Here is a 16241-nt window from a genome sequence, read left to right as displayed (position 1 = left end):
TTTTCTAATTTTTTTTCAGAAGTAAAATACATAATAGTCTTGAAAAAATTCAGAATATAGTGCCTACCGGAGCCGCAAACATGCATGAAGGATTTAAAAAGGTACCGAATCTAGAGCTCTGAGGATCTCTGCTTTATGGAGTTCTTAGATTATCCTGGGTCCTCCCACCGCCCTCTCCAACACTCCTTCATTTCCTTGCAGGCAAATGAGCAGATTGAAAAAGCAATCTATGGAGGTAAGCTTCCTGGTGACTTCATTATGGGCAGGTGTGGGGACAGCGCCAGGCCTGGGCCTCAGCAAGGTGCAGACCCTCCTCGGCCCCTTCCTAGCACTGACTCTTGGAGCAAGGTGCTTGCCCTCTCTGTGCCACAGGTTCCTCCTCTGTGCAGTGAGGATGAAAACCACCCCCAGTGATGAGTCTCAGAACCACATGGGATCATGTGTGTACCTTCTAGGCTCTTGGTGACTGTGAGGTGCTTGACCAACACTTGGGCTGCCTGAACAAGAAAACAGGAAGCCAGGGAAACCAAGAGCAGAAGGATTCCATTTTCAGAAAAAAAGAGCTGGGTTTACCCTTTGCCGCCCACACTTTGTCTGTATCACATTTCTGGCCCTGGCTCCTTTTTCCTTCAGTTCTTTCCCTTCGGCTGATGTCCTGTAACTGTGTCTCCAACACTGGAAAAGGCTGTGCTCTACCCAGAACTGTCTTCATCTAAGAGAGAGAAGTCTCCTTCTCCCTCCAGGACTGGGATGCTAGCTCTCCAGGCACTCCTGATGGCAGGTGCTCAGGTCTGGGCACTTCTTCCTTGGAGGAGGAAGTATGGGGAGCAGTGTTGTGGCCCCAGCAGCCTGCAGAGAGTCACTTTGTGTATCTTTACCAATGAGGTTACTCCCCATTTCCCCTGCAGGCAACAATGCTCCCAGTCTGATTATTGGTCTGACCGCAGGACCACTGACACCAAGGACATTTGAGGAGACTAAGTCTGAAGTGAGTCCAACCCATCAGTACCAGCGTTTTGCCCCATGTATTTGGTACTTTGTACTCAAAGGGTTCTTTCTCTTAGGCTGAGAAGGCTCGTGAAAGGGGCGCCAAAGTTTATTCTGTGGGTGTAAAAGACTATAAGAATGACCAGGTAATTCAGAACAGGTAACCTGGTGCCCCTTGCGAGCCCAAGTGGGGTATGCTTTCAAAGTCAGCTTTCCCAAAGGTGGTCCTGTAACCCACCCCGGTGTCTGGACAGCAGATAGCCACTCCAGAAATGAATAACAGCGTGTAAAACCTGCCCACCAGCAGTGGAGGCAGAAGAGCTTTCCCTTCCATAAGTGTGGGCTGCTGCCTGACACCAGGGTCTGGCTCTTGGAGTCTAATATGGCATAAGGGAAGAGACTGTCTCCTGGGGTGGAGATTTCTTTGTCCTCAAGCTCACGCCATGTGCCCAAGGTGCCTCCTCTCTCTTGTAGCTAAAAGACATTGTAGAAAGAAATGACCAATTTTATGGGGTAAACAGTGGATTCGAGTCCCTGGAAGACATCGTTAACATGGTGAGTGTGGGCTAAATGTGAGAAGAGCAATGGGATGGCTTCTCACCGTGTCCCTCCCCCCATGTCACTATCCCTGACCTGCCACCCCTCTCTCTATTTCCAGCTGGTGGTAAATTCCTGTCATGAAATTATGGCTGGGGAGAGTTACTTTGTTTGTGTAGGAGGTAAGAGTTATAGTCACTGTTCTAGCAGAATGGAGAGTGGTGGGCGGGGTGGGGGGGCTCTGTGAGGTGTGTGAATATGTGGCATGTGGGTAGTGTGTGGGTGTCTGAGTGTGTTGTGCATGTGTAGCATGGTAGTGTAGAAATATGTTGGATATATGAGTGTGCCTGGGGTATACAGGTGTGTCTACATTTGATTGGAGTGTGCATGTCAAGCATGGGTTGTGGTGTGCTTGTGTGTGTAATTATTTTCCCCATTATTATTGAGATATAACTGACAAACACCTGTGTATAAATTTAAGGTATTCCATATAATGACTTGACATGCATATATTGTAAAATGATTACCACAATAAGATCTTTGTAATTACTTTTTTTTAATCTCAAAACCAAAAGTTTAAAACAAAATAAGAATAAAGTATATTTAGGGGCGCCTGGGTGGCGCAGTCGGTTAAGCGTCCGACTTCAGCCAGGTCACGATCTCGCAGTCTGTGAGTTCGAGCCCCGCGTCAGGCTCTGGGCTGATGGCTCGGAGCCTGGAGCCTGTTTCCGATTCTGTGTCTCCCTCTCTCTCTGCCCCTCCCCCGTTCATGCTCTGTCTCTCTCTGTCCCAAAAATAAAATAAAAAACGTTGAAAAAAAATTAAAAAAAAAAAAGAATAAAGTATATTTAAAAACCTTCAACAAAACACTTCAAAATGAAATCTGAGAACATATTAAAAGAACAAAACATCAAGACTAATTAGGGGCCACCCATGCAATACAAGTCTGATTCAATAGTTCAAATATCAATGTAACTTACCATATCAGCAATGTGGAGAAGAGAAACATCATTATCTCAATGGATGAATAAAATAATTAGAGGCGGGGAAGAGTTAAGGTGGTGAAGGAGTAGAGGGATCCTATGCTTGCCTTGTCCCTTCAACATAGCTAGATAAATATCAAATCATTCTGAGCACCCAAAAAATCGATCTGAGGGCTAAGAAAATAAACTGCACATTTAGAGGGAGAAAAATGGCCACATTGTTAAATGTAGGAACTGCAGAGAGTTTATTCAGGGCAGAAAAGAACTGCATGTGCTCTGGAGGGGAGGGAGCCCTGATCATGGAGACAGAGAGTGGGGGGGGGGGGGGAGAGAGAGAGAGAGAAAGCAGAGTGCAGGGGATTGCACAAGAGAAACTCTTCCCCAAAACCATGGACTGGGAAAAGGAGAGGGACTGACTACCACAAGGTTTTATAAGCAGCAGAGCTCAAAGGCTGAAGTTTTAGAAGTCCATGCCATTGCCAGGGTCATACCTGGTGGGCTTAGTAGTGCTCTTATGGGGAAGGAGACCAGAAGCCCAGGAGTGGGCAGTGTGGTCTGAGGATCCCCTGAGACACACAGGGAGACAGTTCCTCTTCTTGGAATGCATTTGGGAGAGGTGGCATGGCTTCCCAGGAAAAAAAGAGCTGGTGGGCACCAACATGCTGCCCTGTTCACTAGAATAGGAACAGAGACACTTGCTGAAGGCAGCAAACCTTGGTTATGGCTTTTTCTGTGCTTTACCATAAACATCAAACCACTGCACAGTCATGCAACTGTTTTTCTGGCACAAATAAACACCAGCCATAGCACAGCAAGACTCTCCCCCAGAGGATCAGCGTGGGTCCATGCCACACCAGGTCCCTAAATTTGGAGCTCTGAAACCCAGTCACATGCCTGAGATAAAACACAGGAGTACTGTGCTGCCAGGCAGACAGACGGCTCAGACAGACAGGGTGAAGGCAGCGTTCTGACATAAATCTGGGATACAAGAGTCGAGATTGTTTGCTCTTCTGTGATGGCTTCCTGAATAGTGGCAGGTGTGTACTCCCCTCTCCAGGGATGAAAGAGTGGGATGACACCATTTTCTGCCTGCACATTAATACAAACAGACTTCGTGAGCAGCATATCAACTCCACCAGAGGCTGCAGCGACTTACACCAAGCCCCACCCCACTGCACCTGCAGGTACATCTTTACAAGGACAAGTCACTCTGAGTACCAGCACAACAGGCCCCTCCCCCAGAAGACTGGAACAAACCCCCTGCATGCACCAAGTTCAGTGATCATATACAGTGCTCCAAAGCTTCAGCCTAGAGGAAATAAGATCTAGCTTCTTTTAACAAGCAGACCAAAACACACCTAAAACTTTCCATATAGTGGACAAGGTCCAACCACTCTGTACTGTAAGCAAGGAAAAACTCTGCAGAGGACTGACTTGAGGGACGGAGCAGCCAAAACACAACAGTAGAGTTCACACTCTGAAACATTTCCTGAAGCACCAGGCACAAGACAGTATAGAACCCCTTCTTATTATAGCCATTATTCTCAGGAGCAGGAATATAACAGCCTTTCCTAACACACACACACACACACACACACACACACACACACACACACAACAGTGACCTAGACAAAAATGACAAGATGGAGGTATTCATCCCAAAAGAAATAACAGGAAGAAATCACAGCCAGGTATTTAATCAAAACAGATATGAGTAAGATTCCTGAACCAGAATTTAAAACAGTAATCACAATGGATAATAGCTTGGCTTAAGAAAAGCATAGAAGACACTAGAGAATCCCTTATTACAGAAATAAAAGAACTAAAATCTAGTTAGGCTGAAATTAAAAATGCTACAACCAAGATGCAAAACCGACTGGGTACAATGCAGAGGATGGACAAAATAGAGGAACAAATCAGTGATATAGTAGATAAAATTATGGGAAATAATGAAGCTGAGAAGAAGAGGGGAAGAAAAGTATTGGATCATGAATGTGGACTTAGGGAATTCAGCAACACCTTAAAGTGTAGTAACATACCATAGGAATCCCAGAAGAAGAGAGGGGAAAGGGGGCAAAAAGGTTTATTTGAGCAAATTTAACTGAAACCTTCCCTTATCTGGGGAAGGAAACAGACATCAAAACCCAAGAGGCACAGAGAATTCTCATCAAATTCAACAAAATCCAGTCATCACTTAGACATATCATTCATAAAATACACAGACAAGGAAAGAATCTTGAAAGCAGCAAGGGAAAAGAAGTCCTTAACCTACAAGGGAAGACAGATCAGGTTCATGGCACATCTGTCCACAGAAACTTGACAGTCTAGAAGGTAGTGGCATGATATATAAACTGTGCTGAATGGGGAAAATATGCAGCCAAAATGACTTTATCCACCAGGCTGTCATTCAGAATAGGAGAGATAAAGAGTTTCCCACACAAACAAAAACTAAAGGAGTTCATGAACGCCAAACCAGCCCTGCAAGAAATACTAAAGGGGACTCTTTGCGTGGGAATGAAAGAGCAAAAGCAACGAAGAGTATAAAGGAAAAAAAGACATCACCAGAAACACCAACTTTATAGGTAACATGATGGCACTAAATTCATATCTATCAGTAATCATTCTTCCATGTAAATGGACTAAATGCTCCAATCAAAAGACACTGGGTATCAAATAGATTCAAACAATCAAATAAACAAACAACACCCATCTATATGCTACCTACAAGAGACTTATTTTAGACCTAAAGACATCTACAGATTGAAAGTGAGGGGATGGAGATCAAAAAAAAAAAGCCAGAGTACCATACTTATATCAGATGAACTAGATTTTTTTTAATATGAAATTTGTTGTCAAATTGGTTTCCATACAACACCCAGTGCTCATCCCAACAGGTGCCCTCAGTGACTATCACCCACCCCCCCCCCCACCCTCCCACCCCCTGTGAACCCTCAGTTTATTCTCAGTTTTTAAGAGTCTGTTATGGTTTGGCTCTCTCCCTCTCTAACTTTTTTTTTCCTTCCCCTCCCCCACGATCTTCTGTTAAGTTTCTCAGGATCCACATAAGAGTGAAAACATATGGTATCTATCTTTGTCTGTAGGACTTATTTCACTTAGCATAACACTCTCCAGTTCCATCCATGTTGCTACAAAAGGCCATATTTCATTCTTTCTCATTGCCAAGTAGTATTCCATTGTGTATATAAACCACAATTTCTTTATCCATTCATCAGTTGATGGACATTTAGGCTCTTTCCATAATTTGGCTATTGTTGAAAGTGCTGCTGTAAACATTGGGGTACAAGTGCCCCTATGCATCAGCACCTCTGTATCCCTTGGGCAAATTCCTAGCAGTGCCATTGCTGGGTCATAGGGTAGGTCTATTTTTAATTTTTTGAGGAACCTCCACACTGTTTTCCAGAGCAGCTGCACCAGTTTGCATTCCCACCAACAGTGCAAGAGGGTTCCCATTTCTCCACATCCTCTCCAGCATATATAGTCTCCTGATTTGTTCATTTTAGCCACCCTGACTGGTGTGAGGTGGTATCTCAGTGTGGTTTTGATTTCTATTTCCCTGATGAGGAGCGACATTGAGCATCTTTTCATGTGCCTGTTGGCCATTTGGATGTCTTCTTTAGAGAAGTGTCTATTCATGTTTTCTGCCCATTTCTTCACTGGATTACGTGTTTTTGGGGTATGGAGTTTGGTGAGTTCTTAATAGGTTTTGGATACTAGCCCTTTGTCTGATATGTCATTTGCAAATACTTTCCCATTCCGTTGGATACCTTTTAGTTCTGTTGATTGTTTCCTTTGCAGTGCAGAAGCTTTTTATCTTGATAAGGTCCCAGTAGTTCATTTTTGCTTTTAATTCCCTTGCCTTTAGAGATGTGTCAAGTAAGAAATTGCTACGGCTGAGGTCAGAGAGGTCTTTTCCTGCTTTCTCCTCTAGGGTTTTGATGGTTTCCTGTCTCACATTCAGGTCCTTTATCCATTTTGAGTTTATTTTTGTGAATGGTGTGAGAAAGTGGTATAGTTTCATTCTTCTGCATGTTGCTGTCCAGTTCTCCCAGCACCATTTGTTAAAGAGACTGTCTTTTTTCCATTGGATATTCTTTCCTGCTTTGTCAAAGATTAGTTGGCCATACTTTTGTGGGTCCAATTCTGGAGTCTTTATTCTATTCCATTGGTCTATGTGTCTGTTTGTGCCAATACCATGCTGTCTTGATGATTACAGCTTTGTAGTGGTGTCTGAAGTCTGGGATTATGATGCCTCCCGCTTTGGTCTTCTTCTTCAATATTACTTTGGCTATTTGGGGTCTTTTCTGGTTCCATACAAATTTTAGGATTGCTTGTTCTAGCTTTGAGAAGAATGCTGGTGCAATTTTGATTGGGATTGAATTAAATGTGTATATAGCTTTGGGCAGTATTGACATTTTAACAATATTTATTCTTCCAGTCCATGAGCATGGAATGTTTTTCCATTTCTTTGTATCTTCTTCAATTTCCTTCATAAGCTTTCTATAGTTTTCAGCCTACATATCTTTTACATCTTTGATTAGGTTTATTCCTAGGTATTTTATGATTCTTGGTGCAGTTGTGAATGGGATCAGTTTCTTTATTTGTTTTTCTGTTGCTTCATTATTAGTGTATAAGAATGCAACTGATTTCTGTACATTAATTTTGTATCATGCGACTTTGCTGAATTCATGTATCAGTTCTAGCAGACTTTTGGTGGAGTCTATCGGATTTTCCATGTATAATATCATGTCATCTGCAAAAAGTGAAAGCTTGACTTCATCTTTGCCAATTTAGATGCCTTTGATTTCCTTTTGTCGTCTGATTGCTGATGCTAGAACTTCCAACACTGTGTTAAACAATAGCGGTGAGAGTGGACATCCCTGTCGTGTTCCTGGTCTCAGGGGGGAAGCTCTCAGTTTTTCCCCATTGAGGATGATATTAGCTGTGGGCTTTTTGTAAATGGTTTTTATGATGTTTAAGTATGTTCCTTCTATCCCAACTTTCTTGAGGGTTTTTATTAAGAAAGGATGCTGAATTTTGTCAAATGCCTTTTCTGCATTGATAGAGAGGATCATATGGTTCTTATCTTTTCTTTTATTAATGTGATGTACCACATTGATTGATTTGCAAATGTTGAACCAGCCCTGCAGCCCAGGAATGAATCCCAGTTGATCGTGGTGAATAATTTTTTTTATCTGCTGTTGAATTTGATTTGCTAGTATCTTATTGAGAATTTTTACTTCATATTCATCAGGGATATTGACCTGTAGTTCTCTTTTTTTGCTGGGTCTCTGTCTGGTTTAGGAATCAAAGTAATGCTGCCTTCATAGAATGAGTCTGGAAGTTTTCCTTCCCTTTCTATTTTTTGGAACAGCTTGAGAAGGATAGGTATTATCTCTGCTTTAAATGTCTGGTAGAATTCCCCAGGGAAGCCATCTGGTGCTGGACTCTTATTTGTTGGGAGATTTTTGATAACTGATTCAATTTCTTTGCTGGTTATGGGTCTGTTCAATTTTTCTATTTCTTTCTATTTGAGTTTTGGAAGTGTGTGGGTGCTTAGGAATTTGTCCATTTCTTCCAGGTTGTCCAGTTTGTTGGCATATAATTTTTCATAGTATTCCCTGATAATTGCTTGTATTTCTGAGGGATTGGTTGTAGTAATTCCATTTTCATTCACAATTTTATCTATTTAGGTCATCTCCCTTTTCTTCTTGAGAAGCCTGGCTAGAGGTTTATCAATTTTGTTTCTTTTTTCAAAAAAACAATTCTTAATTTCATTGATCTGCTCTACAGTTTTTTTTAGATTCTATATTGTTTATTTCTGCTCTGATCTTTATTATTTATCTTCTTCTGCTGGGTTTGGGGTGTTTTTACTGTTCTGCTTCTATTTCCTTTAGGTGTGCTGTTAGATTTTGTATTTGGGATTTTTCTGGTTTCTTGAGATAGGCCTGGATTGCAATGTATTTTCCACTCAGGACTGCCTTCGCTGCATCCCAAAGCATTTGGATTGTTGTATTTTCATTTTCATTTGTTTCCATATATTTTTTAATTTTTTCTCTAATTGCCTGGTTGATGCATTCATTCTTTAGTAGGGTGTTCTTTAACCTCCATGCTTTTGGAGGTTTTCCAGACTTTTCCCTGTGGTTGATTTCAAGTTTCATAGCATTGTGGTCTGAAAGTATGCATGGTATGATCTCGATTCTTGTATACTTATGAAGGGCTGTTTTGTGACCCAGTATGTGATCTATCTTGGAGAATGTTCCATGTGCACTCGAGAAGAAAGTATATTCTGTTGCTTTGGGAGGCAGAGTTCTAAATATATCTGTCAAGTCCATCTGACCCAATGTATCATTCAGGGCCCTTGTTTCTTTATTGATCCTGTGTCTAGATGATCTATCCATTGTTGTAAGTCCCCTGTATTAAAGTCCCCTGCAATTACCACATTCTTATTTGCTTATGTTTGTGATTCATTGTTTTATATATTTGGGGGCTTCCATATTTGGCACATAGACATTTATAATTGTTAGCTCTTCCTGATGGATAGACCCTGTAATTATTATATAGTGCCCTTCTTAATCTCTTGTTACAGCCTTTAGTTTAAAGTCTAGTTTGTCTGATATAAGTATGGCTACTCCAGCTTTCTTTTGACTTCCAGTAGCATGATAGATAGGTCTCCATCCCCCCACTTTCAATCTGAAGGTGCCCTCAGGTCTAAAATGAGTCTCTTGTAGACAGCAAATAGATGTGGTCTTGTTTTTTTATCCATTCTGATACCCTATGTCTTTTGGTTGGAGCATTTAGTCCGTTTACATTCAGTGTTATTATTGAAAGATATGGATTTAGAGTCACTATGACGTCTGTAGGTTTCATGCTTGTAGTGATGTCTCTGGTACTTTATGGTCCTTGCAACATTTCACTCACAGAATCCCCCTGAGGAGCTCTTGTAGGGCTAGTTTAGTGGTGATGAATTCCTTCAGTTTTTGTTTGTTTGGGAAAACCTTTATCTCTCCTTCTATTCTGAATGACAGACTTGCTGGATAAAGGATTGTCAGCTGCGTATTTTTTTGGTTCATCACATTGAAGATTTCCTGCCATTTATTTATGGCCTGCCAAGTTTTAGTAGATAGGTCTGCCACTACTCCTATAGGTCTCCCTTTGTAAGTTAGAGCCTGTCTATCCCTAGCTGCTTTCAGAATTCTCTCTTTATCCTTGTATTTTGCCAGTTTCACTATGATATGTCGTGCAGAAGATCAATTCAAGTTACGTCTGAAGGGAGTTCTCTGTGCCTCTTGGATTTCAGTGCCTTTCTCCTTCCCCCCTTCCCCAGATCAGGGAAGTTCTCAGCTATGACTTGTTCAAGTACACCTTCAGCCCCTTTCTCTCTCTTTTCTTCTTCTGGAATTCCTATGATATGCATATTGTTCCGTTTGATTGCATCACTTAGTTCTCTAATTCTCCCCTCATACTCCTGAATTTTTTTCTCTCTCTTTTTCTCAGCTTCCTCTTTTTCCATAATTTTATCTTCTAATTCACCTGTTCTCTCCTCTGCCTCTTCAGTCCATGTTATGGCTGCCTGCATTTTATTTTGCACCTCATTTATAGCATTTTTTAGCTCCTCATGACTATTTCTTAGTCCCCTGATCTCTGTAGCAATAGATTCTCTGCTGTCCTCTATGCTTTTTTCAAGCCCAGAAATTAATTTTGTGACTATTATTCTAAATTCTTGTTCCGTTATATTGCTTAAATCGTTTTTGACCAATTCATTAGCTGTCGCTACTTCCTGATGTTTCTTTTGAGGAAAATTCTAACGTTTCATCATTTTGGGTAGTCCCTGTAGTGGCTCCAAACTGCAGAGCACTTCCCCTGTGCTGTCAGGAGTAACTTGTGTTGGTGGGTGGGGCTGCAGTCAGACCCAGTGTCTGCCCCCAGCCCACCACTGGGGCCACAGTCAGACTGGTGTGTACCTTATCTTCCCCTGTCCCAGGGGCAGGACTCACTGTGGAGTGGTGTGGCCCCTGTCTGCGCTACTTGCACACTGCCAGGCTTGTGGTGCTGCTTTGATGGGATGTGGCATATTAGCCGGGCTGGATCCGCAAGGTGCAAAGGGGTAGGAGGGACAGGCTTAGCTCGCTTTGCCATCAGTGGTCCCCTGGGGGAGGGGCCCTGCAGCACAGGGAGGGAGGCAGCCCTGTCAGAGGGATGGCTCCACAGAAGCACAGCTTTGGGCATTTGCATGGTACAAGCAACTTTGGTGATGGGGACTGGTTCCCTTTGGAATTTCAGCTGGGGGATGGGAGAGGGAGATGGCGCTTGCCAGAGCCTTTGTTCCCCTGCCAAGCTGAGCTCTGTCTTCTGGGTCTCAACAACTCTCCCTCCTGGTGTCCTCTTGCCCTCCTCGCTCTCCAAGAGCAGAGCTGCTGACTTTTAACATTCCAGATGTTAAGTCCCTCTGGCTGTTAGAACTCACGGAGTCCGGCCCCTCTGCTTTTGTTAGCCAGACTTCGGGGGCTCTGCCTTTCTGGGCAGGCTGCCCCTCCACTGCCCTGCCTCCCTCCCACCAGTCTGTGTAGCATGCACCGCCTCTCCACCCTTCCTACCCTCTTCCGTGGTACTTTTGTCTACCCATATGAACTAGATTTTAAACCAAAGAATGTAAAAAGAGATGAAGGGCACTATATCATAATCCACCAAGAAGATCTAACAATTATATATGCCCCCAACTTGGAGGAACCCAAATATGTAAATCAATTAATAACAAACAAACTCATTGACAATAATACAATAATAGTAGGGACTTTAACACCCCAACTACAACAAGGGACAGATCATCTAAGCAGAAAATCAACAAGAAAACAATGGCTTTAAATGACACACTGGAACAGATGGACTTAACAGATATATTTAGAACATTTCATCCTAAAGCATTAGAATACACATTATTGTTGAGTGCACAAAAACATCCTCCAGAATGCATCACATACTGGGTCACAAATCAGCCCTCAACAAGGACAAAAAGATTTAGATCATACCATGCATATATTCAAATGACAATGCTATGAAACTTGAAGTCAACCACAAGAAAAAATTGGGGAAGACCACAAATACATGGAGGTTAAAGAACCTTCTACTAAAGAATGAATGGGTTAACCATAAAATTGAAGAAGAAATTAAAAAGTACATGGAAGCAAATAAAAATGAAAGCACAACACTACAAAACCTTTGGGATGCAGCAAAAGTGGTCCCAAAGGGAAGTATATTGCAAAACAGCTATACCGTAAGAAGCAAGAAAAGTCCTAAATACACAACCAAACTTTACACCTAAAGGAGCTAGAATAGGAACAGCAAATAAAGCATAAAGCCAGCAGAAGAAGGGAATTGATAAAAACTAGAGAGGAAATAAATAATAGAGAAACAAACAAACAAAAATAATAGAACAGATTAACAAAACTAAGAGGTGGTTCATTGAAAGAGTTAATAAAATTTGTAAACCCAAGCCAGATTTATCAAAAAGAGAAGAGAAAGGACCCAATTAAACAAAATCACAAATGAAAAAGGAGAGATCACAACCAATACCACAGATACAATTATAAGAGAATATTATGAAAAATTATATGCCAACAAACTGGGCAATCTGGAAGAAATGGATAAATTCCTAGAAACTCACAAACTACCAAAGTGAAACAGGAAGAAATCGAAAATTTGAACAGACCCATACTATTTTCAGACATTATACTCTATGTAGAAAATCCTAAAGGCTTCACCAAAAAATTGCTAGAACAAATACATGATTTCAGCAAAGTGGCAGGATATAAAATCAATGTACAGTAATTAATTGCATTTCTATACTCCAATAGTGAAGCAACAGAAAAATAAATCAAGGATTCGATCCCATTTACAATTGCACCAAAAACAATAAGATACCTAGGAATAAACCTAACAAGAGGTAAAATTTCTATACTCTGAAAACTATAGAACACTTATGAAAGAAATTGAAGAGGACACAAATAAATGGAAAAATATTCCATGCTCATGGATTGGAAGAACAAACATTGTTAAATGTCTATATTACCCAGAGCAATCTCCTCATTTAATGCAATCCCTATCAAAATACCAGCAGCATTTTTCACAGAGCTAGAACAAACAATCCTAAAATTTGCATAGAACCAAAAAAGACCCCAGATACCCAAGGCAATCCTGAAAAAGAAAAACAGCTGGAGGCATCACAATTCCGGACTTCAAGCTATATTACAAAGCTGTAGTCATCAAGACAATATGGTACTGGCATAAAAACAGTCACATAGATAATGCAACAGAATGTAAAATCCAGAAATGTAATCACAACTATATGGTCAACTAATCTTTAACAAGGCAGCAAAGAATATCCAATGGAAAAAAGACGGTCTTTTCAACAATTGGTGTCAGGAAAACTGGACAGTGGCATGCAGAAGAATGAAACTGGACCACTTTCTTACACCATATATAAAAATAAATTCAAAATGGATAAAATACCTAAATGTGAAACAGGAAACCATCAAAACCCTAGAGGAGAACACATGCAGCAACCTGTTTGATTTTCCTATAGCAATGTTTTACTAGATGTATCTCCGAAGGCGAGAGGAACAAAAGGAAAAATGAACTATTGGGACTTCATCAAGATAAAAAGCTTCTGCACAGCGAAGGAAACAATCAACAAAACTAAAAGGCAGCCTACTGAATGGGAGAAGATATTTGCAAATGACATATCAGATAAAGGGTTAGTTTCCAAAATCTATAAAAAAAATTTATCAGACTCAACACCCAAAAAACCAAATAATCCGGTGAAGAAATGGGCAGAAGACATAAACAGATTATTTTTCCAAAGAAGACATACAGATGGCTAACAGACACATGAAATGATGCTCGACATCACTCATCATCACAGAAAATACAAATCAAAAAAATCAAAATACAAATCGAAACAAAATCAAATACAAAAACAAATACCACCTCACACCTGTCAGAATGGCTAAAATTAACAACACAAGAAACAACGGGTGTTGGTGAGGATGTGGAGAAAGGGGAACCCTCTTACAGTGTTTGTGGGAATGCAAACTGGTGCAGCCACTCTGAAGAACAGTATAGAGGTTCCCTAAAAATTTAACAACAGAACTACCCTATGACCAGCAACTTCACTACTAGGTATATACCCCAAAATTACAATAAGATTTGAAGGGGTACATGCACCCTGATGTTCATAGCAGCATTATCAACAATAGCCAAATTATGGAAAGCCCAAATGTCCATGGACTGATAAATAGTTAAAGAAGATGCCCTATACACAAGGGAATATTACTCAGCCATAAAAAAGAATGAAATCTTGCCATTTGTAAAGAGATACAGTGTATCTCTTGCCATGGAGATACAGTGTATTATGATAAGTGAAATACCTCAGTCAGAAAAGAAAATAACATGATTTCATTTTATGTGGAACTTAAGAAAGAAAACAGATGACCATATGGAAAGTGAGATGAAAGAAAGGAAAGCAAACCACAAAACACTCTTAACTATAGAGAACACACTGAGGCTTGATAGGGGAGGTAAGCAGGGGATGGGCTAAATGGGTGATGGGTATTAAGGGGGGCAGTTGTTATGAGGACACTTGGTGTTATCTGTAAGTGATGAATCACTGATTTCTACTCCTGAAACCCATACTGCAATGTATATTAACTAGAACTTAAATAAAAATTTGAAAAAAAAAAATAAAAGAATTAGATACAGTTCAATGGCCAGCATCATACTAGAAACATAGTCCAACAAAAGGTATCCACACAAATGCAACTAAACACACCTTGTTCTATGGAGAACGCCTCTCCCCGACATCTGGAACTTCACAAGCGTGCCCTCTCCCCCCCTACAAAGGTCCCTGAGTCAGTCTGGTGAGGACATCCTGTGCAGTGACTTTTGTGATAGAAGCCCCCTCCCTGCGATGAGCTCTGTGTGTACGGGCTTATATGTCTCATCATGGAGACTGGTACTGAGGAGGGTGGATGAGCACACTTACTCCCCTGGTAACAGCACACACAGCTGGATCCGGCCAAACGCAGACCCAGAGACCGGGTCGGCCTCTGTGCTCTTAACTGTAAGGCTATCGTGCAGTAGACCATGGGGTCAGACACAGCTGTGTTCAGATCTGGCTCTGCTGCAACCTGGAGCAAATTACCAAACATCTGTGAGCTCCCCTTTCGTCTCCAACAACACCCACTAGCTCATCTCTCGTAAGACGTAAGGCTGGGCGATCTTACAAGGACCGGCACAGGATCTAGAAGCTGGGAAGCCCTAACCAATAGTAGTGGTACTAATAGTCCCACCATCCTTGACGCCTCCACCCCAAGGCTGAGCTCATGGGTGGGGGGGGGGAGGGCATAAAATCACCAGTATGAAAGCGTCTCCCGCTGAGCCAGCTGTTGGCAGCAGCTCTCCGACTCTTCCTGTCGTCTTAACCAACTCACAGTGAGAGGTTGGAGGCAGGCAGGAGACTCCCACACAAGTAGGCTCTTGCCCTGCTTCTGCTTTAAAGCACCCTGCCGTGCAGCCGACCTGACAGCTTCATTCCTCTGATTATGTCCCCTGCACACACGCAGGTCATGGCATCTGAGCAGCATGTCAAACTGCAGGTGCAAACATCAGTCGTTGTCCATCCCCCATGGCGGCCTGGCCAGGGTTACAGGTGCCTGCCACACACCCGCTGACAGCTCAACTCAGCATTTCCTGCTCTGACCTTTAAGATTGTCGCCCTCTTGACGAAAGCTGCCACACGACATGACAGTCACTTGGAGGCAAAGCTCAAGGCAAGAACCTGGACCCCAAATGAAATAGAAAGAGCCATTTCATCAGGCTGTCATTTGAAATAAATCAGTGGGTCAGGGTGCCTTGGGAAGCAGACAGGGCATGAGCACGAGACTCCTGACCTCTTTAGTCTCTCAGGGTGCTCTCCAGGATGAGGCAGAGAGGCCTCTGCTGGCCTTCCTGCCTCTAGGCCTGTGCTCCAGGCCATCCTCTGCACAGGACCTCAGGGCACTGAGAAAGCCCCTTCCCTAACCCCAGCCTGGCCTGGAAGTCTGAGGCCCCTAGCCCCACAGCAGGGCCAGTCAGGTCTTCCCTCAGCTCTCAGGCTGGGGGTGTCACTAGGCTTCCTACAGGACCCTACTTCCCCCCACTTTACAGGGTCCAGCCCATCCATCCTTTGACGCCACACTCAGAAGGTTCATCCTTGTCCCTTTCTTGGTTCACTGGCCCCTCTGGATTCCCACAGCCCTTGGTCTGTCCTTCTCATTAGTCGCTTCTCACCTTGAATGTGCCATGACTTCTGCTTGGCTGTGTCACGGTTGATTCTTCTCATTCAGTTCTTTGATGTGTTACCAACCTTTTATGAAGGAAGCTTTCAAACCTACAGCAAAGTGGAAACAACTGTACAATGAACACCTCTGTCTATACTACCTGGATTTTGCAGTTACTGTTTAATATCTCACCATATTTCTTTATTGTTTATCCAGTGTGCTTTGTCTCTCTCCCTCTCTCTCTCTCTCTCTCTCACACACACACACACACACACACACATTGCATCTTATTTTTTTATGTGTTTCAAGTCAATTACAGACATCAGGCTACCTCACTTCCAAAACCCATCAGTCTGCATAGCTTTATTTACACAAATATTTCTTTTTTTATGTTTTATTT

At 42.2% G+C, this 16241-nt stretch overlaps 1 protein-coding gene across 1 annotated transcript in view; it reads left to right on the top strand.

The window, feature by feature from the left end:
• Positions 1–16241, top strand: part of LOC147576037 (anthrax toxin receptor-like) — a 58901-nt gene that overhangs the window by 28398 nt on the left and 14262 nt on the right. Inside the window, exons 4-9 of the mRNA XM_086680206.1 lie at positions 20–101; positions 202–235; positions 909–988; positions 1065–1133; positions 1462–1542; positions 1646–1706. Coding sequence (XP_086536332.1) covers positions 20–101; positions 202–235; positions 909–988; positions 1065–1133; positions 1462–1542; positions 1646–1706 — 407 coding nt within the window. The remainder of the gene's footprint in view (positions 1–19; positions 102–201; positions 236–908; positions 989–1064; positions 1134–1461; positions 1543–1645; positions 1707–16241) is intronic.

Source organism: Puma concolor, chromosome D2 (genome assembly GCF_028749965.1).
Source record: "Puma concolor isolate L17-30 chromosome D2, mPumCon1.1.hap2, whole genome shotgun sequence".
In the NCBI taxonomy this organism is placed as follows: domain Eukaryota; kingdom Metazoa; phylum Chordata; class Mammalia; order Carnivora; family Felidae; genus Puma; species Puma concolor.
The sequence above is the reverse complement of the archived record's forward strand: the minus strand, read 5'-3'. Positions and strand labels throughout refer to the sequence as shown.